General features: G+C 39.7%; 1 protein-coding gene across 1 annotated transcript in view; it reads right to left on the minus strand.

Moving 5' to 3' along the window:
• Positions 1–337: 337 nt before the first annotated feature.
• Positions 338–21,670, minus strand: part of FOXN3 (forkhead box N3) — a 313,833-nt gene continuing 292,500 nt past the window's right edge. Inside the window, exons 6-7 of the mRNA XM_044664996.1 lie at positions 20,323–20,428; positions 338–2,232 (exon numbers count right to left, since the gene is read on the minus strand). Coding sequence (XP_044520931.1) covers positions 1,683–2,232; positions 20,323–20,428 — 656 coding nt within the window. The 3' untranslated portion in view covers positions 338–1,682. The remainder of the gene's footprint in view (positions 2,233–20,322; positions 20,429–21,670) is intronic.

A 21,670-nucleotide genomic window follows, 5' to 3' on the forward strand; every position in this document is an offset into this window, starting at 1 on the left:
GACAAAGAGAAAGGACACACTTTTTTTAAACAGAGAAGTCGGGGGGCTGGGGGTGGGGTGGGAGAAGGGGGGGCTGAATGTTCAGACAAGGCAGTATAGTTCAACCATCCAAGCCCTACCAGAGCGTGGAGTTTATTTATATATATATATATATTTATATATTGCAGAGTAAATTCCCCAACAGTCAGTGTTTGTCCCTGAAGAAGGTTAAACCTTAAACACCTGCTTCAAAAAACCAAAATAAAACAAAACAAACAAAACAAAACAAAAAAAAAAACCCAAAAAAAACCAACCAGAACAAAAAACAAAAAAATTCTAAGCCTAAAGGCTTAAAAATTAGAGGCATAGCCTTTTCTCTATTTTCTATATTTATATGAAAATAATTCATGCTTCATGCTAAATACATTATTTACCTTACAAGAACTTTGTTATCTTTGAATAAAAAAAGTTTTTTTTTTGTTTTTTGTTTTTTTTGTTTTTGTGATTTCTTGTTTTGTTTTCCTCAAAGGAATCCATGCACTGTGGATCATATATTCTTGCTGGCTATACTGGGTGAATCTGGAAATCAATGATTTTCGCACAGATGAATCCTGACTGACATTAACTGCAATCTCCATTTCTGAGGGCAGCTTAGGAGCTCTTTTTGGTAGATTTTATTTTCTTGTCCACCAATATGCCTTGAAAACAAAAAAAATTTTTTTAACACATCATAATACTAATGGCAGGTTTTGTAGCTTTTAAATTTTTTAAAAATTAGATCAACTATTTTTGATCCACAGAAAAAAATCTGCATCATTATTTCCTTCCTTAATATCTACTGTAATTTCTTAGACTTGATTGCTTTTCACTCAGGCAGTTAAGAAGACATAGCTTGTTCTCTGCATTATTGTTATTATTTTTTTTGTACGCAGTGCCAATCTTCAGGTTTATGGCTTCTGAATTTACTATAGAAGACGGAATTCAATGATTAGCGAGATCTCTAACAATTTGCCCTATTTCTTCTCATCATTCACTGAAACCCATCACATACACAGTTCAGTTTCCACCACTTAAAAAGGCATCAGTCTTTACATTTCCAAGCCACAGGGTATGTAAAAAGCAGGAAACAACTGTGCCTGACACGTGGCAATTCCAGATTTGCAACGGCACCACTGGAACCCACAGTGCCACTGGCTGGTTCCTGGTTCTGTCAAGACGGAAGGGCTTCCTGCTTTCCCCAAATCTCCTTAATTCACATTCAACTCATTAACCCAATTGTGTGATCATTTTAATTTCTTAATCCTAGGGGCTGGGCCTGACCAATGATTGATTTGTGCACATCTCCTCTAGGTGCCAAGGGATAACTGGTGCCAAATTGTACTTCCTTCCAATTCATTAATGCGGGTGTCACGGCATATTCAACCATGTATTTCTGACAAGCTGGAGAAAGCAATGTAAATTTTGGCTTTTACGGTTTTGTCTTCAGATAATGAAAAGCTTTTGTAAAACAGCTGAGTGTCAGTATGAGTTCTATGGCTTCAATCTCCTTTAAAAATAAAAAAATCTTTAAGGGTCCAAAAAAAAAAAATTAAACCAAACCAAAAGAAAAAAAAATTGCTGATATTGCCACAAATCATTAGAATTCTCCTGACGTGCTGAAACAAAATTTTTTTAGTAAGTTCAAAACAAATCAATGATTTGTTTTAATTTTTTGTGGTTTCCTTTTGCTCTTTCTGCCCCTTTGCCGTCCGATTGGTGATGTTGTTCAAGCAGGATCGGATTCCTGCTAAGTGTAAGAGAGAGCCAGCTGCTTCCTTCATCTCTTCGTCATCACTCTCGGGGGGCTTCTCTGTGCGTCGCTTTTTAAGGGGCAGCGTATCACTAGGGACTTTCCTCACCTTGGATAAATGCTGCCGTTTCTTGTGCTGGGACGCATACCCACTGTCAGCTAAAGAATCCTTGGTCTCCTTTCGGTTCTGCTTCCTGTCATCTTCTTCCGTTTCGCTATGGCTCTCGTGGCTCTGGAAGCTAATCTCGCTGCCCTCGCTGCCCTCGTGGCTGCCCTTTGTGGCAAACTCGTAATGGTCATCGGCGGAGGAAGAAGAAATGGAGTCACTGGTTGGGGAGGTGCTCCTAGGGTTGGAAGATTTGGCACTACTATAATTGTGATCTTCCTTTGGGTCACCGCTGACGACTGGGGAGCCGCATGACTGCTCGCTTTCTGTCCGCATCCGGCAATTGGTCATGCCATTCCTGAGGAAGAGAGAAAAGTATGGCATCAAAACAGAGGCAGGAAAAAAAAAAGCAAACATTTTTGCTTTTGACTACAGAAAAAAAAAAACTGTTTTGCCACAGAAATGTCAAATTGTGATCAAGTCATTCAAGATTAAGCCTGGTAACTCAACACCACTACACCTGAGAGAACCAGTCCTATCAGAGAAAGTAGAGCAGGTGGTAAGAAATGGTCCCTCACATCGATGCCTCAATAACCCACGTTTATTAGTGATATTTTCATTCAGTGCGGACAACTCAGGAGTCAAAACAATTCTTCCTCAACAGCTGAGGAAGCAAATTCATTATCAGAAATAAAAAGCATGAACCAGAAATAACTATGGAAAAATCTGAAAAGGAATAAATGTCTGATGTTGACATGGATGGGCACTTGAAGGTGAATGAGAAGGCACATCATTTTCTCAGGACTCTTATCTGTAAAAATTAAAAATGAATACATAATAATATAACTTTAAATATATGATGTTCTTTTTTTAAGATTTATTAATAATCACTAGAAGTAAGGAATAAAAAGGTAAAAAAATAGAACCATGTGCCCAAGTCTAATCTACCTGTTCAAAGAGCCTGCGTTCTCAGCTGCAAGTCGCCATAGGAAAGAAAATGGTAGCCACGGAAGACCCTCCTCCCAATTTATCCGCCTGTTTACATCAGCGTGTAACAACAGGAAGTCAGGGGGCTCTTGGGAAATGTAGTTCAAAGGCACATTTCCAATAGCCCATATCCACAGAAAAAGTTATGGTGTTTTTTTTTTGCTAGCATTATAAATATAAATTGTATATAAATTAGATGTAACATATAAAAAAATATAAATTTTAAGTCTAGACTAAATTATAAGGCTAGGAATAGAAAGATGAGTTGGTAATGCTCCTCTGTAAGGCCAGTCTACTTCTCTCCCATTTTTTCCTTTGGAGTTAGATAGTAGGTTCAGAAGTGATCTAGGGAACATCTTCCTCCTCTGTAAAACAGGGCAGCAGTCTCTAATAGATCTGGGATGAGAAACCATTCTTAGTGCATAACTGCATAAAAACAAGTGGTGAGCTCAACGGGACTTGTAGCAATAGTTTGTTGACCTCTGATACAGATGATTAGTAAAATACCTTCTGAGTTCTAACAACCTATTACTATGATGTTCTGGGGCAGTTAGGTGGTGCACGAAAGATAGAGTATGGCACCTAGAATTAGGAGAACATGAGTTCAAGTCCAGTCTCAGACACTTCTTAGCCATATGACCCTGGACAATTCACTTCGCCCTATTTGTCTCAGTAAAAATGAGCTGGAGAAGGAAATGGCAAACCACTATTGATGCAGAAGGTAGCCCCGGGCTAGGCCTCCAAGGGAATGAGGGGGCCAGAGGCAAGGAGTGAGGGCATCCTGGGCTCAGGGAGAAAGTCAAGGCAGAGAGGTAGGAGAATGGATGAATAGGGACGACAGTGAGGCTGCACTGTGGTGTCTGCCGATGGGAAGGATGTGCAGTGGTTAGAGCGGCTGCTCCTGACTGCCTTGGGGATAAAATACGAGCTTCTCTCTTTGGTGTTCAAAGATCCCTGCTATCTGGCTCCAAATGCCTTCCAGGATGGGCATACATTATTTCCCATGAACCCTCCCAGAGTTGCTTTGAGGATCAAATGAGATAATATTTTTGAAGGGTCTGACACACAGTAGGATCTTAATAAATGCTGGTTCTCCTTCCCAGTGTTTTGGACTTTAAGGTCCAGTCCCACTAGCCTTATTATTGTTTCTTTCTTTTGTTTAAATTTACATTTGTTTGCTACACTTAAATAGTCGGCTAACACTCTCCCTCCCTTTTCCCACCCCAATGAATTTGCACGCCCGCCTCACTATCACTTCTTAGGACTCCTATCTTACTTCAGAGCCCAGCTCAAGGGTCTGGTCCTCAGGGAGGCTTCCTTGGGGGTGAAAGTACTATAAACTCTGCCCATATTCTGCTTGAAAACCCATTTGGGTCCTCTCAGGCCCGCTCTTTGACTGGGCGCCCAAGTGTACTGTGGGGAGATGCTGGAGGCCCGAGACCTGGACCAAGGTCAAGCCTCACCAACCAGAAGGAGGGACGTCGGTGACTTTACGAGGAAGTGAGAGCCGCTTGGTGGGTGTTTGGGGGGCTGCCGCTGCTGTTTTGGGCTGGCAAATGGGGACAAGGGGGCCAATTCAGATGAATGAGGGGTGGTTGGTGGACTGTGTGATTTCCTTTAACTTTTACTAATAAATAATAATGAATTTATGAATGAATTTACTAATAATTATGAATTATGAAACATTCTATAATCTCCAGAGAATTTTAATGATGCTTGAATGCCCCTCCCCCTCTACCTATTAGTATTTAAACTCCCAAATTACTCTACTTACTACGTGTTTTATATAAACTTATATGGAGATAGATCATTTCCCTAGAGAGGCTATAAGCTTATTAAATGTAGGGATTACTTCCTGCCTTTACGTGCCCAGAGTCTAGTAGAGTGCCTAGAACCCAGCAGGCTCTTGATAAAAAAAAAATTTTTTTAAACCTTATCTTCCATCTTAGAATCAATACTATGTATTAGTGACTTGCCCAAGGTCACACAGCTAGGAAGTATCTGAGGCCAAATTTGAACCCAGGACCTCCTGTGTCTGAGCCTAGATCTCACAAATGAGTGATTTTTTTTTTTTTTAAGACCCTTACCTCCCATCTTGGAGTCAATACTGTGTATTGGCTCTAAGGCAGACGAGTGGTAAGAGTAGGCAATGGGAGTCAAGTGACTTGCCCAGGGTCACACAGCTGGGAAGTATCTGAGATCAGCTTTGAACCTAGGACTTCCTATTTCTAGGCCTGGCTCTCAATCCACTGAGCTACCCAGCTGACCCCCAATGAGTGATTCTTGAGGGAATCCTGATAGTAAGTAGGCATTTTTTTCATGAAAGGTGATTAAAAAAAAAAAAAAAAAAGAGGGATTGTTCCATCATTATCTTTCATCAGTGAACACTTCTATTAGTTAGCCCCGGTGGCATAATCATAAGATCAAGTTCTTTTAGTCAGAATGGCTGAGAAATTGGGTATCCTGGTTAAGTGAATATTTTTGGCTAAGCAGGCATTACTACACTCACATCACCAACATCCAATAAATTAAGAATATAATTAATAGGACAATCCTAACAAACATAATTTAATCTTCAAATATTCAGAAGGGACATCAGGATCTTGCCTCAGGGTCATCATGATGAACATTAATTATCACTATAGTCCTGTGGGGAAAAGTGACTTGAGCTTTGGGAATATTTGGATGCTGGATAAAAGGGAACAAGCTACGCAAAAGTGTGCAAAAAGCAGACATGTGCTGTATGCTCTGGGTCAGCAGAGGATCCACCCTGATTCGCTAGCCCTACGTGGTACTGACAACAAAACCTCAGTGGCTTAGACAAGAGAATGGACTTTATTCCCAAACTCATGCTGATCCCAAAGAGCTGTGAGTGTTGAGAAAGAAGAATCCTGAAACATTTGGATTTTCCATCTTAAATTATAGTAATCTCACTAACTCAGTCATCCCTAGGAAAATGTGCTCTTCTTTGGAACTAAGTTTCTAAAATGGAGTTTGAATACTTTTTCCTCCCTCAAAATTGCAAAACTTTTTGTCATTTTAATGTCTGAGGATGGAAATTTTTTTTTTAAACCCTTGTACTTCGGTGTATTGTCTCATAGGTGGAAGATTGGTAAGGGTGGGCAATGGGGGTCAAGTGACTTGCCCAGGGTCACACAGCTGGGAAGTGGCTGAGGCCGGGTTTGAACCTAGGACCTCGTGTCTCTAGACCTGACTCTCACTCCACTGAGCTACCCAGCTGCCCCAGAAATTTTGTTTTAAGGTATCCTAAATTCTAAAATTAAGATTAGCAAAATCTCAGCCATCCAGAATCCTTGAGGAATGAGTTTATGTGTCTGTGTGGAGAGGGAGAAAAGGAAAGGAGAGGGAGAGATAGATAGATAGATAGATAGATAGATAGATAGATAGATAGATGGATGGATAGATAGATAGATGGATGGATAGAAAAACAGAAGGGGGAGAAAGACAAGAGAAAGTCAGGGGAGAGACAGGGAAGGACAGAGAGATGGAGAGGGAAGAAACAGAGACAGAAAAACAGAGAAGGGGGAGGCAGAGAAAGACAGGGGAGAGACATAAGACAGAGAGAGATAAGGGAAAGGTGTGAGAGACAGATAGACAGACAAGACTTGGACTCTGGCCATCAGGAGAATTTTTTAATACTTAGTAGTTGTATAACCTTCGGGAATAATAATAATGGTAGTAGTGGCCTGTCCTGAACACTAGGGCAACAACAAAAGCAGCAGCAGCAGGAATAGCTAGCATTAATAGCTAGCATTAATATAGTGATTTAAGGCTTACAAAGTGCTTTACAAATATTACCTGATTTGATCCTCACAACTACCCCAGGCAGTAGGTGCTACTGCAATTCCTAAATCGAATGACTGATTTGGAATGGGATTTGCTGGGTCTCCTTCCATGAAGAGTTATAAAAATTAAATTGAGCCTCCAATTTCTTATGTGTAAAATAAAGATGGATAATATATTCTTCACAGGGTTGTTGTAAACAGAAATACTTAAAGAGAAGTTATTATCATTATGGCATAGTGGTCACATTTTCTGGATAGCTAAGGATTAATCCTTTAAGTGCTGAAACATTTTTAAAAATTTAGTTCTTTTTGAACAAAAGTCTTTCTAAAATGCATTACAGGGCAGCTGGGTAGCTCAGTGGAGTGAGAGTCAGGCCTAGAGACAGGAGGTCCTAGGTTCAAACCCGGCCTCAGACACTTCCCAGCTGTGTGACCCTGGGCAAGTCACTTGACCCCCATTGCCCACCCTTACCACTCTTCCACCTATGAGACAATACACCGAAGTACAAGGGTTTAAAAAAAAAAAAAAATAAAAATAAAAAAAAATAAAATGCATTACATTTTTTGTTTAGGCATATTAATTTTCCATCATCATTTTTGATAACTATATACATTTCAATCTTTAAAAAAATTTCCCCCCCTTATCTTTTGGAGTCATTTTTCTATTTGGCCTACTAGAAATTTTAGGGAACTCAGTAATGGTGGGTAAATTTACCACTTTCTCTTCTAAATAGTAACTCTTCTTGCATTTTTTTCTTCACTAGTATTCTACTTTGAAACTCTTGTTTCATTTTATTAGGTACATTTATAGTCCTTATGGCATTCTTTTCTCTGAAGTTGTATTTAGGATTATGATGGATTTTTTTTTTCCTTTTGAGTTTAACCCTTGGATTGGCCCACTCTTCTACCCAACATGCATTTATGGGGCAGAGCAGGTGGATACCCTCAAAAGCTCCTGAGATTCAGGGCAGATCAATGAATCCTGGATGAGAGAGGCCTAAGAAAGCATCCTCCTCTATTTTAATCATTTCAGTCTGAAAGAGGAGGAAATCGAGGCCCACGAAGGCTCTATCACTTGTCCAAATCATAAATCGTGATAAATAGCGTGGCCAAGACGTGAATCCTGGTCCTTTGCTTCCAGATTCGGTGTCCAATGACTCCCAGTGACGACTGATCTACTTTTTGCCCTTTGTAGCTCCTACAGGGATGCATCACACCAGAGCGCTCTTTTCCCTTCTTTCTAAACAGCATCTTGGGAATGTAGTCTTTGACTTTCCTCAATGATTCTCCACTGCAGGTAGGGGGCGTACTTTTGGGGCTGCCCTTTTTAGGTTTGGTTGACAAAAAGGGTTTTTAAAAAACCCCACCTAATTCTGAGTCTCGAGTCATTACAGAAACTATGTCACAAATCTTTTTGACTTTACTGAGCAACAGCAGTTTCTCTGTGGTGGAAGGAAAGAGTAGTTAATCAGGTGCTCAAGGATCTGGGTTCTAATCCCGGCTTGGCTACTAGCTACATCTAGAAAGGCTTCAGTTTTCTTAGCTGTAAAAGGAAGATGCAAATCTACAGGAGGGGTGTCAAACACATGGTATGGGAGTACGGCCAAACAAGATTAAATTGTAACTGTGTAATATATGAGGAAATTAAAAAAAAAACAAAACAAAAAACCCATGAAATGCAGAATTTTAAACTAAAACTCAAATCCTGTAGGGATCCTTATGGACAGAGGAGTGGCCCCCCATTCTGAGTTGGACGCCACTAGCCTAGAGGACCTTAAAATTCATTTTTAGCTCTAAATCTTTGATCTGAATTTACTCATTTCTAGATTTTTCACCACGAACCACGATGCTGATGTCTACATGCCTCAGAGACGGTGGGCTTGATTCTCCGTGTTTTGATGCCAAAGGTAGGCTGCCCCCTCCCCATCTCTAGGAGGGGTAGAGATGATCAGAGAAAGGATCACTGATTTGGCATGGGACAGACATTCGAAGTCATCTAGTACAATGTTATTGTTGAACAAATAAGGAAACTGTGGCCCGGGGTTCATAGGACCATGGATTTAGAACCAGAAGGAAGCTCAGAGGACAACTGGTTCAATGTCTCTTTTTTTAAAGATATCCTAGCTGGGTGACTCTGGGTAAGCCACTTTACCCCGTTTGCCTCAGTTTCCTCATCTTTAAAATGTAAAACAAGCTAGAGAAGGAAATGGCAAACCTCTCCTGTATATCTGCCTAGAAAACCCCAAATAGGATCACAAAGAGAAGGACAAGACTAAAAAGGGCTGAATAACAAGTGCCTACTGTGCTCAACACTGGAGATAGAGAAAGAACCAAAAGATGGTCTTTGTCCTCAAAGAGCTCATAAAAACATCTATGTTCAACCAGAACTCAGATTGGCCATCTAATTCCGAACCAAATACTCTTTCCCTTAAGGAGCCTCTTTCCCTCTTCCTTTAGTTACACACATAAGCTTGAGCTAAAGTTCCACCAATAGGGGGCAACTGGGTGGCTCTGTGGATGGAAAGTCAGGCCTAGAGATGGGAGGACCTAGGTTCAAATCTGACCCAGACACTTCTTAGCGCTATGTGACCTTGGGCAAGTCACTTAACCCCCACTGATTAGCCATTACTGCTCTTCTGCCTTAGAACTAATACATAGTAGTGATTTTAAGTTGGAAGGTAAGGGTTTTAAAGAAAATAAATTAAAAAAATTTAAAAAAGAAAATAAAAAACTCTTTCAGATCCTGTCTCAGACACTTCTTAGCTGGGCAAGTCACTTAACTCCTATTGCCTAGCCCTTACCATTCTTCTGCCTTAGAATCAATACATACTATTGATTCTAAGACAGAAGGTAAAGGTTTAAAATAATAATAATAATAAAATAAAAAACAAAATAAAATAAAATTCTGCCAATGAAAAATCCACTGGACTACCACAAACAAATCTGGATCTCCTGGACATCATGACAAGCATCAATAATTGCTGTATGTTTTCCTAGCAAGAGAGATTGAGGCAGTGGTCAGGGTGCTGGCCTCTGAGCTCGGAAGCCCTGGGTTCAGATCCTGCTACAAGCCCTTCTCTGAGCCTGGACAAGTCATTGAAGCCTCTTGGTGGCCCAGGCCCATTCTGCAAGCCTGTCCATTTGAGCACGGTGGCTCACAGAATTAAAGGGAGTTTCTTCATCCCTAATTATTGTTATTTATTATAAAAATCATTATTTATTATGTACTATCATATATTATAAATTGTTATTATTTAAATCTTTACCTTCTGTCTTAGAATTAACATTAAATATTGGTTTTAAGGCAGAAGATCCATAAGGGCTTTGCAATAGGGGTTTAGGTGGCTCACCGGGGCCACCCAGCTGGGAAATGTCTGAGGTCAGGTTTGAACCTCCCACCTCCAGGCCTGGCTCTCATCCTGGGAGCCTCCTAGCTGCCCCCTCAAGGTGAATCATGAATGCCAGTGACCTTGAAGGTGGGATCCTGCCCCTAGAACTAGGATAGCGGCCACCTCAGGAATTCCTGCTCTTTATGGATGAAGCCTTTGCCTGTGCCTCGAGGGATCCACGAATGTCTTTCTCTTAAGCTCTTGCCTCTCTCTTGCACCACAGCTTTTCTGTCCCTGCCCTGCCAGGCGCCGGAGGTCCCTTCTTGCTGTTCTCTCTCAGGGCTTCTTCGGCAGCTCCCACGTCTCATGCTCCGTGGCCTGAGAAGCCTGATCGTCGGGCCTGTCCGAACCGGGTGCAATGAGGAAACAGGTTCATTCTTTGTGAGGACCTGGAGGGCTCCCCGTAATGAGTCAAATACATGGGTTTGAGAGCACAGGCGTAGCGAGAACTATTTTGGCTCCTTAGAGTCCCCTCCCTCCTTTTTTTTGGAGGGGATGGGTGGGTGGGTGGGTGGCGTTTCTTCACGGTTCCTGGCTATATATCAGGGTAGCCAAGATTTGATACGTGCGGTGTGAAGTCAGTTGTGGAAAGCCAACAAGCTCTGGCAATATGAAACGACTATAGATGGGTTTTAGGTATTTTTTTAATCAAAGGTGAATGACGGCCTCAGACACTTCCCAGCTGTGTGATCCTGGGCAAGTCACTTGACCCCCATTGCCCACCCTTACCACTCTTCCACCAAGGAGTCAATACACAGAAGTTAAGGGTTTAAAAAAAAAAAAAGGTGAATGAAAATGGGAGGTTTTTGTTGTGTGTGTATGTTTAAACCTTTACCTTCTGTCTTAAAAGTCAATACAAATATTAGTTCCAAGGCAGAAGTGCAATAAGGACTAGGAAAGTGGGGTTTAAGTGACTTGCCTAGGGTCATGCAGCTAGGCTGAGACCACATTTTAAACCAGAATATCCCATCTCCAGGCCTGCCTCTCTATCTTCTGAGTCACCTCGCTGCCCCAAATTGGAAGGTTTTTGTTTCATTTTTCATACTTGTACGCCTAGTACTCAGCATTTTTAAAATGTTGATTTGTGTACCTCAGATATACTTAAAAAATATATATATACACACACATACATATATACATATACACACACACATATATGTTCCATGCATATATATACATATATATTTCCAGGTTTACATAATACATTTTCTAATACCTAGCATTGTGCTTCATCCATATTAGGTAGGTACTTAACAGATAAATAATTTGTTGATTGATTGGTCTTTGTTCCTTAATACTAAGAAAGGAACAGAAAAAAGTCCAATAAAAACAGTACAAAAACAATCTCATTTCTTGGAGTGGAGTAAACCATGGTATTCTTGCCTTTTTTTTTTTTTTTTTTTTAAACAAACAAACAAAACAACCCTTACCTTCTGTCTTGGAGTCAATACTGTGTATTGGTTAATATATATAGTATAAGGGTTAGGCAATGGGGGTTAAGAGACTTGCCCAGGGGCAGCTGGGTAGCTCAGTGGAGTGAGAGTCAGGCCTAGAGATGGGAGGTCCTAGGTTCAAATCTGGCCTCAGACACTTCCCAGCTGTGTGACCCTGGGCAAGTCACTTGACCCCCATTGCCTACCCTTACTAATCTTCCATCAAGGAACTAATACACAGAAGTTAAGGGTTTAAAAAAAAAAAAAAAAAAAAGAGAGAGACTTGCCCAGGGTCACACAGCTGGGAAGTGTCTGAGGCCAGATTTGAACCTAAAACATACCATTTCTAGGCCTGATTCTCAATCCACTGAACCACCCAGCTGCCCCTATGATTTTTTTTTTTAAACCCATAACTTCTGTGTATTGGCTCTTAGGTGGAAGAGTGGTAAGGGTGGGAAATGGGGGTTAAGTGACTTGCCCAGGATCACACAGCTGGGGAATGTCTGAGGCCAGATTTGAACCTAGGACCTCCCATCTCTAGGCCTGACTCTCAATCCACTGAGCTACCCAGCCGCCCTCTATTCTCACCTTTTCAAAAGCTTCATCAATGCCCCACTGAATTTTCATTCTCATTTTGGGGTAGATGTTCAAGCAAATAGCCTCCAAGGGTCTACAAATGCAGAGTAGTGAGACCAGACCCTCACTTGGGTGACTGAGCAGTCTGGAATGTGTACCAACTTTGCTTATGAATATATTAAAATGGTTTCTGGTTTTCTGTCTGTTTTAAATGGAAAAAGCACAGAACAGTAATGGAGAATGTTGTTGCTAAAAGAGACCAAGGAAATCATCTCCTGGGTCTAATTTTCTCTCATTTTTAATAATATGACTTTTATTTTTATAAGAGATTTTAATAATACAATCTAATTTTATAGATGGAGAAACCGAGAGCAGGAAGACGTGGCGAAGCGGCTGGCCTCCGCCGTCAAGGTCAGGTTTGGATTTCAGAGGTCGGGGAAGGCGAAAGGCTCCTCGCACCCAAGGAGGACCTCACCGTCTCTGAGGACGAGATTCCAGGCTTCCAAAACGTGCTGGCCACGAGAGGACTTCAGGGAAGGGGAGTACGATATAGACGTCCGCTTCTCCGATGCAACAGCACCGACTTTTCTCTAGATTTTAGCATGGGCTTAGATGCCATAAATTACATATGGAACGCAGCAGGAAGAGACAAGCTCCTTCAATTATTAATAACTCAGTGCAAAGTCATTCATGATTGTGCAAGCCAGCTGCATTTACTTGGAGATGGCTCACCACTGCAGGGGTTGTCATTACAGGATACCAAATGCTCAAAAGGAGAAATCAGCCATCCCAAACTAGTTGTAAGCTGAATTTATAACTATCGCCTCAAAATCATTCATTAAAGGGAAACAAGGGATGCATTTTAAATGGCGGCACTTTTTTGTGCTTTCGCTAAATTTACATGTAAAGATGCTCAAAATTATCATACATTAGCATGAATTAAAGTCCCTTGATTTTACTAAGCCTCTAATAGTTTAAGCAATATGGTTCAACAAAGCCATATGCTACTAATCTTCAAAATGAACCTGGTATTAATTCTCTTGTCAGGTAGAATGGAAAATACTTAGCAAAGAAGAAACCCCAGTCGTTCAGACCATGTTTCCAAAGGCTTCAGATTGGGGAGGACATATATAATTTTTTTTGTGTGTGTAAACACACACACACACACACACACACGGATATGTATATATCCCTTCCCTTTTAGACTTTTTATAGGTTCCAGGGAAGGGACTGTGCCTTGTACTTTTCATCCTCTTGTCAGCACACATCAAAATTCTTTTTAACGAGGATTTATTCGGTACTGACCACATATACCAGAAATTCTGCTAGGAGGAAGCTGACAATAAGACAAAAATAAATAGGTTCTGTCCTCAAGAAGCCTATAATCTAGAAACGCAAAAGAAAAACACATGACTTATCACTTCTCTATATGGGTATATGATTTGGGGTTTTGGCTTTAAAAGCTCGCTCTATAGCAAAAACGAATAATGTGGAAAATAGGTATCGAGTGATAACATTTGTACGACCCAGTGGAATTGCTTGTCAGCTCTGGGAGAGGGAGGAAAGAGGGGAGAGAAAGAAAATGAATCATGGAAACATGGAAAAATGCCTTAAAAATAAACTAAAAATAAATAAATATTTTCTGTCTTAACCATGAAGGATGCTTGTCTGGAGTCTTATTGTCTTCTTGAATATGTGATTTGCCACCTATAGTTTATTCCTGTGCACTCAGAGAACTGCTGAATTCCCAACCTAGAAGGGGCCTTTAAGAATAATTTAAAATGACCTCCTCCTCTTCTTCCTCTTCCTCTTCAAAAGAAGCCTACAATCTAATGGGGAAAGGGGGAATGACAAAATGGACGTGAGAAAGTAAATACAAAATATACATCATTATATGTTGAATGCTAAATGAATAAATTAAGTTTCTCCAATAGTTAATTATTAGCATTATTAATTTATAACAACTGTTTATGGATAGTAAATCTCTAAATCCTATGTGACATTTATATTGGGCTGATGATGGATGTGAGGAAAGACAATTTTTAGAAGATGCATACAGAATTATTTTATTTTATTTTTTAAACCCTTTTCCTTCCCTTTTAGAATCAATGCTAACTAAGTATTGATTCCAAGGCAGACGAGCAATAAGGGGTAGGCAACTGGAGCGAAGGGCCTGGCTCAGCATCAGAGGCCAGATTTGAACCCAGGACCTCTCATCGCCAAGCCTGGCTCTCTCTCTATCCAATGAGCCACCCAACTGTCCCAATAGTGTCTGTATCTTGTTTGTCCACCATTGTCTGCATGTTGTTTTCCTCATTAGATTGCGAGCTCCTTGATCAATGGGTCTTTGTATCTCCCTGGCGCTTAGCGCCGTGTCTGGTACTTAATACATGCTTATTAATGCTTGTGACTTGTTGTTGACTTGTAATCCACACAGTGCGAGAAAGCAGGTGAGTTATTATTCCTTCCATACAGTGAGTGCACTGGAGTTACTATCTCTGCTCCTTCCTGTTATTGTTTAGAGCAAAGTCACTTACTGAAAGGATTTACTTGGAGAGCCCAATCCTTTAGCAAGACTAGAAAAATGGACCCAATTCAAAGGATTATTGAAGCAATAGTCTGAAGGCAGGCTAGTCTCTGAAAGAGCAAGTCTCTGTCAATTAGAACTAGAAAGATTTGGGAGAGATGAGTGGCTCAGGAAAACTCTGACAAAAAGGTCACTTAATCCCCAAAGAATGGCTTTGCTCTACTCTTTCTCTTTAAAAAGCAGTACCCTATTCAGGATAGATCTGGAAATGACTGATTTTTTTAACAAAGGAATTTAAAAAAAAATTTAAGGCATTAATAATTTAACCTCTCCCCACAAAAGCAAGATCTTAATGGAAAGGCAGTCCCCAAATATAACATTTTGAGGAAAAAGAATCCTGAAGAGGTTAAAACTGAGGAAGAGAAAATAGTAAAATATTATAACAGGTAATTTTTTTAAAAACAAAATTAGTCTATTGGGCTTAAAAAAAATTTTTTAAAGCAGTTTTAGAATTCTTTAAAGGGTTAGGGGGAATTAGGTTCTTTTTCAACTGGTTGGTCCTATAGTCCTTCTGAGAAACTTCATATAACCCAGCATCGTACAACCTTAGCTGAGTCTCATAGCATCTATATATCTAGAAGAGGAAGAGGTCATTTTAAAGTATTCTTAAAGGCCCCTTCTAGGTCGGGAATTCAGCAGTTCTCTGAATGCACAGGAATAAACTATAGGTGGCAAATCACATATTCGAGAAGACAATAAGACTCTAGACAAGCATCCTTCATGGTTAAGACAGAAGATGCCTCTAAGGGACTTTGAAAAGCCTTGGGGGGTGGGGGTTGGAGAGTGGTGGTGATGGGGTGTTTGGTTGTCATGGTGCTTTTGAAATGGGCCAAATCTAATGTTCTTTTATGGGGTGGTGACTCACTCCCCACCCCTATCTCTACAACAATTCCTTTAAAAAAAATTTAAAAAGGATCAAAGAATCATAGATAAAAGAGTAATTAATATTTTTGTTCTCTACCAGTTATCTTAAGAGGGAATATTTTGGCTAAAGTTAAAAACAAAACAAGGTAAAAACAAAACCAAACCAAACCAGAGACCACAGAGGGATTACATAAGGGGCTAGCCATGGGCATACATTTGGAAAACGAGGCGCACCATTATGATGTCTGTCATATTTTACATATGAAAAGTGTTGGTAATGGCTTAGAATTCAGAGTAATCAAAAACACAAAATGTAATGAATGCTGCTAACATTATGCTTGGTGGAAGCAGTGGGTACAGCTAGGAACCTATCCTCATACATTTTTCCTCTACCCCTGACTTACAGAAAGTATTTCTTAGATGATAATGATTAACAATAATGGCTAACATTCATATAGCATTTTAAGATTTGCAAAGGTCTGCACATAAGTCCTCATTTGGTCCTTATATCACACCTGTAGGGTAGGTGCTGTTATCCCCATTTTACAGATAAGGAAACTGAAGCAGATAACTGGACCAAGGTGACACAGCCTAGCACCTGAAGTTTGAACTAGGGGACCTTCTTGACTCCAAGTCCAATGTTCCATCTGCTTTACCACCTATCCAAGCAGCTAACATTCATAAATAAGTTCTCATGTCACTATTATGAGGAAATTGTACTTTGATTTTTGAAAATAAACTGTCTCTAACTAATGTCCTTCCACTGCTTTTTCTATATATTTTATTTCTTGTTCCACCCCTCTGAAAAATCCAATTATGTTTTGAGTGTTACCAATTGCCTTCTTGAAGTCAGAATTCAGCTTAAAAATACAAGAAGACATCTCTATTATTCTGGGCTTTTCCCTCAAGTTATTCATGTTAAGGGTCTAGGGGCCAGAAACTTGTAGTTTCCTTTTTAAAAAATTTGATAACTGTATTCAAACACAATTGGTTTCCTTTGTAATCCAATGTATTATAGTTTATGCATTTAAATACACAATTTTGAGGAAGGGAAAAGGTGCTAGGCTTCACCAAACTCCCACCAGAGAGGTCCAGGATATAAAAAAGGCCCAGGACCCTTCCACGGATACATCTCAGACCCGGCCTGATAAGGAAGTTTGACCCGATTTGTTATTCCTTCTTTGGTAGGGAACAGGGAGAAACAAAGAAAACTGACAAGTGACAGACCTCAGGATAGATCAGTTTTTCAGATTTACCTCTTTTGAAAATAACTTTATAAACTAATTTTACTGATTGCAGGAGATTCTGGGCTTATGACCTTGGAGTTTATGTAGCCAAGATGTTTTCTTTGAAGTCAATGAGGGAAATATTCAAACTGTAGGCAGCCTCAGAAGTGACCGCTTATAGACAATCCTTTTATTATAATTATATAGTGTGGTTTGTATATATAACTAGTCCAGTCTAAAGCCACTCAGTTCTAAATTAATAGCTTCCTGCCATAACTACATTAGAGCCTAAAGAGATATAAAGTGTTTCCCACCTGGATTCAAGGTAGCAACCCAATGTGGGACAATGGGATCCAACTTAAGCCTTCATTCTCCTGAAATTTGCTAAAATTTAAGTACTAGACGTAGGCCAAGCTTGTAAATGGGGAGTAAAAGCAACCCGTAAGCAACTCTTACACTAAAGGTTCTTAACCTTTTGCGTGACAGTCTGATGAAACCAGTGTATCCTCTCTCAGAGTATTAACTGAAATAATTTGAAAAGGCTTAATTTCAACTAGAAATTAGTGAGAATAAAGATAAAAAGTTTTCCTTTCATGTTTGTAGGACCCTCCCTCCCCACCCACCAAATATCCCCCAAAGACCCCAAGTTGAGAACTTTTGCCTTTTCCAAATGGAAGACCCAACTCGCGATCACTCGCCACCCCACCAGGGAGCGGCCCCCAACCGACCCTATTCCACCTCCGGTCTTCAAGCGACCCAACTCCATAGTCTCTTGGGTCCAAAATAGCTTGGGCAATGGGGCTGGAAGTTGGCCGGTCCTGACCTGGAGGTATTAGTGAAGCTCTCCAACACAGAATTCTCCGATGATGATTTAAACATATTTAGGACCTCTTCATCCCTCAAAATGTCAGAAACATTTCCTCTCCTATTTTGTAGTGGTCTCTGCCCTCCTCAACGTAATTGCTACAACCCACTCGATTGAGAAAGCTGCAGAGGATTCAGACAGATAACTTAAGGCTGAAGGTTGTCAGGGATTGTTATTTTTGAGCATAATGGATTATGGGGAATACACTCCCAGGCAAATTAAAAATAGGCAGGTTTCACGTGGATAATGATTGGCCAATATCTGGAGTTATTGTGTAAAAAGTCAACAGAGTGAAGTCAATTACACTATTGACAGATACTCTTAACAAGGAGGTTTTACATCATAATTATATGCAGAAGAATCCAACAAACACAAGCTGGGTAATGATCGGCTAATAAAAAAAACACTTCATCTATAGCAATAGCAATTTTGGAGTTAAGGTAAACAAACATGGCCCAGGACATTAAGGGGAGGGAGAAAAGCCCTTCCACAAAGAAAATGTTTTCACTTAAGAATAAAGCCATTTACACATAGACACATTCCATCATGAGAAATAAGAGTAGGAAATGGGTCCTTAGTGAGCCCTCCTGACTCCCCACCCCCAACCCCATTTGCTGAACAAATTGTTTACAACCACAAGAGCCCTTGGTCCCTTCCAGGTGGTTTTCTCTGAGGTCCCAGTACAATTCTGACCACTTATTGACTCCATCTCCTTTTTCCTTCCTCTTCTTTATGCCCACCTCTCCCCTCCCCGAAATTTAATTTTTCTTAGTTTCAGCTGACCTTGAGATTCATTTGACACACTGCCATTTAAAAAAAAAAAGGAAAGAAAAGAAAAATAAAGTGAAATGATGGGCGCTCAATTACAGTTGGTGTGAAAGTGGTAAGGCTACTTTCCAATGCACCTTTTTTGGAGGCACAATTTCAGCCATTAAAAACTCTCCTACTAGCTGTGGCAGATTTGTTTGGGGTCCTGAAATCCGGAATACATGCTTACTTTGGACAATTTAGCTCCAAATTCATAAGTTCTGCCACCCAGCCAAGGTTAAATCTTTCCTGATTTTAGAATGGTCAAGCCATGAGCAAATCAAACTGGAAATCATTCTATTTCTTTGGTTTCTCTTTAGATTTCCTGGCATTTTTTAACCATGAGGTTCTTTTTAACAGTTTCTGTCAACACTTTCAAACTCTGCCACCTCCCAACCGGAATATTCTCACTACTCCAAAGCAAGGGGGACTACAGACACTGATTATTAAAATTTGCAAGGAGACAGGATGTGAAGGTAACAATTAAAAGCAGCAGGGTTTAATTCAGCTCCTGCTGAAGGTCACCTTCTTCTCTACATTTTGAAGAAGGCAATCCCTTGTCTCTGAATTTCCTTCATCTCCCTTTTCAATCTCCTTCATTGTAAGAATGGCCTCAAATTTAAGAATGATCAATATTGTAGCAGAAATCTATGTTTAAGATCTGTTAATGAAAATGGATAGATGTTATTAAAATAGCCCAGGGAAGGAAACAGAGAAAATGAAGGGGCCTGAAAAAAAAGTTTTCTAGTAAAAGAACAAGAAATCAAAGGCCATTCACAACCTGAGGCATGAACATCAGTAACCCTACTTTATGGAGTAGGGTTAAGATCATTAATCTAAGGGTAAATATGACCTATTAATAGAGAACTGGAAGAGAAGGGCCTCTCTGAGCCATGTTTATTTTCAAAGCAATCCAGCATATGAATAGTAGATATAACACAGGCTTCTTTCCAATCTTTCTTCTCTGCTCTTTCTCTTACTCTCTTAAGATTTTCACATTCTACTCTTTTCTCTTCTCTTCCCTCAAAAGTCATGTTATTTATAGGAATAGGTTTTGTGATTTAATTGGGATGGGGAGCTCTTAGGTAATCATACTTCCTTTACAAACACAGGCTGGCACCTTTTCTGCAACATAAAGAGTCTTAAATGTTTCTTAGAACCCTGAGATGTTAAGTACCTTGTTTAGGGTCATACGGCTACTACATTTCAGAGGTGAGATTTGCACTCAGGTCTTCCTGGCTCACAGAACTCTCTAATTACTATGCCAAGCTTTCTTTCTGTAATTATTTACATCATGGCAAAACTGGGTAGAACAGTGGGTTTCAGAAGGCCTTAACAGTCACCAAAACCTATCTTAAATAGGAGGATGAGCACAAAAGCAGACTTCCCCTTCATGGTTTCAAGGAGGGCTTTTCCCAACAAGTCAAAAGAAATTCTATTAAAATAAATACAGCTCACTAGATTGGAAGGAGTACAGGGGTAGGAAAATGCTGGAATAAAGTATTTAACTGACCATTATAGATTCTAAAATAGAACAATGTTTAGTGGAGAGGAGAGGAGAGGAGAACTTCCTACATTTCTCCTCTATCCTTGCTTCTAAATATTCTCAGAGTAATCATGTGTAACTTGTTTAACCTCTCCATATTTTAGTTTCTTCATTTGAAAAGATTAGAAATCCAAGGATCTGATTGCTTGAAAATGTGCTGGATGAACTTTCTCCACACAAAAAGTATTTTCATTCTAAACACTGAGAATTATTTTAACCCCTTAGGAAAACACCGCTAGATTTGTTCAACCCATTTGGCTGGTTGTTCTCCTATGCAACTGGATTTCCACTGTGGAAAAATCAGAGCTGCCTTCAAGTCTGTGTTGTTGACTTACCCTAGATGTTTCATCACTACCACTTACCTCACAGCAGCCGCCATTCCGATGGGGTGGATTGGCAGTGGTCTAACTCCAGGGAACATACCTCGACTCAGAACGCGGGCTCCATTTTGTATTACTCCTGGAGGGACTGAAAAAGAAAAACAAAAAACAAAAAACTATGGTATAACATTTTGTAAGTGATGCAGGAAATCAAGTGTAAAGGGTTCATTAATCAAGTTCAAAGGATTACATTAATAAAATGCTGGTGGTTCTGAGAGGTAGATTCAGTCAGACAGGTCAGAATGATAAACTGAATCAAAAGTAGAGTTGTCCAGGTCAAAAAATATGTATATAAAATGAGAGTCAGAGATTCCGATTTTCAATTCGTGATTGGAATTTACTGAAGAGAGAATTTTCATCTTTGGGTAAACCTCAGTCAAGAAACAAAAACTAAGTGCTCATTATGTTTGTCTGACACACTCAGAGAACAACAATAGTTGGAAACAAGCATTTCCTAGTTTTTAAATTATGGTTTTTAGGCCTTGGTCAATAACAGGTATCATCCACCCCACGCCCCTTAAAAACCAACATGGCCCACAGTGGAAACATACAAACCTGACTGTGAGCATTTGGGCATCTCAATGACTAAAATGGTCCTATTTAATATTATAGAGATCTACCTCCAGCACACTCTTTCCTCTTCAAAGACTTTAAGGGGATTATGGATTAGGATCAAGCAGCAACTTGGCCTCTGCTTCCAAACCCCTCAGGGGGTTGCTCCCAACAACTAACTTTCTTGCCCTCAATTCCTTCTGGGCAAATTTCCTCAACCTATCTCTCCCAAATGGAATATTAGACCTGGAATGATTGACCTGCTAACTTTTTTCCTGAGGACCATGCTCAGGGCACAGATTCTTCTCTTTTCTTCACACAGTCCTCCAAAACCAATATGGAAGAGACCATTTTATCTGCCTAAAACAAAGCCAATAATTAATGAGTACACTCTGTGATAGCGTTCAGGCTATCTAACACAGTAAAATCATCTTTTGTGTGTGTGTGTGAAAGAGCCAAATTCTGGTCCTACTTTTTGAGGCCAGCAGCTATATGATGCTAGGTAAATCATTTTATCTCCCGAGGACGGTTTCCTGTTCTTTAATATACTCATATAATATATAAAAACATATCACATATTTTATAAATTATATATTTGCATAATGCATTTATAATATATAAAATATTGCCTATATTTATATATAAATGCATTGTATATTATATATATATTTATTATATGTAATGAAATAAACATACTATATACATATTATATATTATATATATAAAATAATTATATATATATATATATATATATATATATATATATATATAAATGAAT

This window comes from Gracilinanus agilis, chromosome 2 (genome assembly GCF_016433145.1).
Source record: "Gracilinanus agilis isolate LMUSP501 chromosome 2, AgileGrace, whole genome shotgun sequence".
Taxonomy (NCBI): domain Eukaryota; kingdom Metazoa; phylum Chordata; class Mammalia; order Didelphimorphia; family Didelphidae; genus Gracilinanus; species Gracilinanus agilis.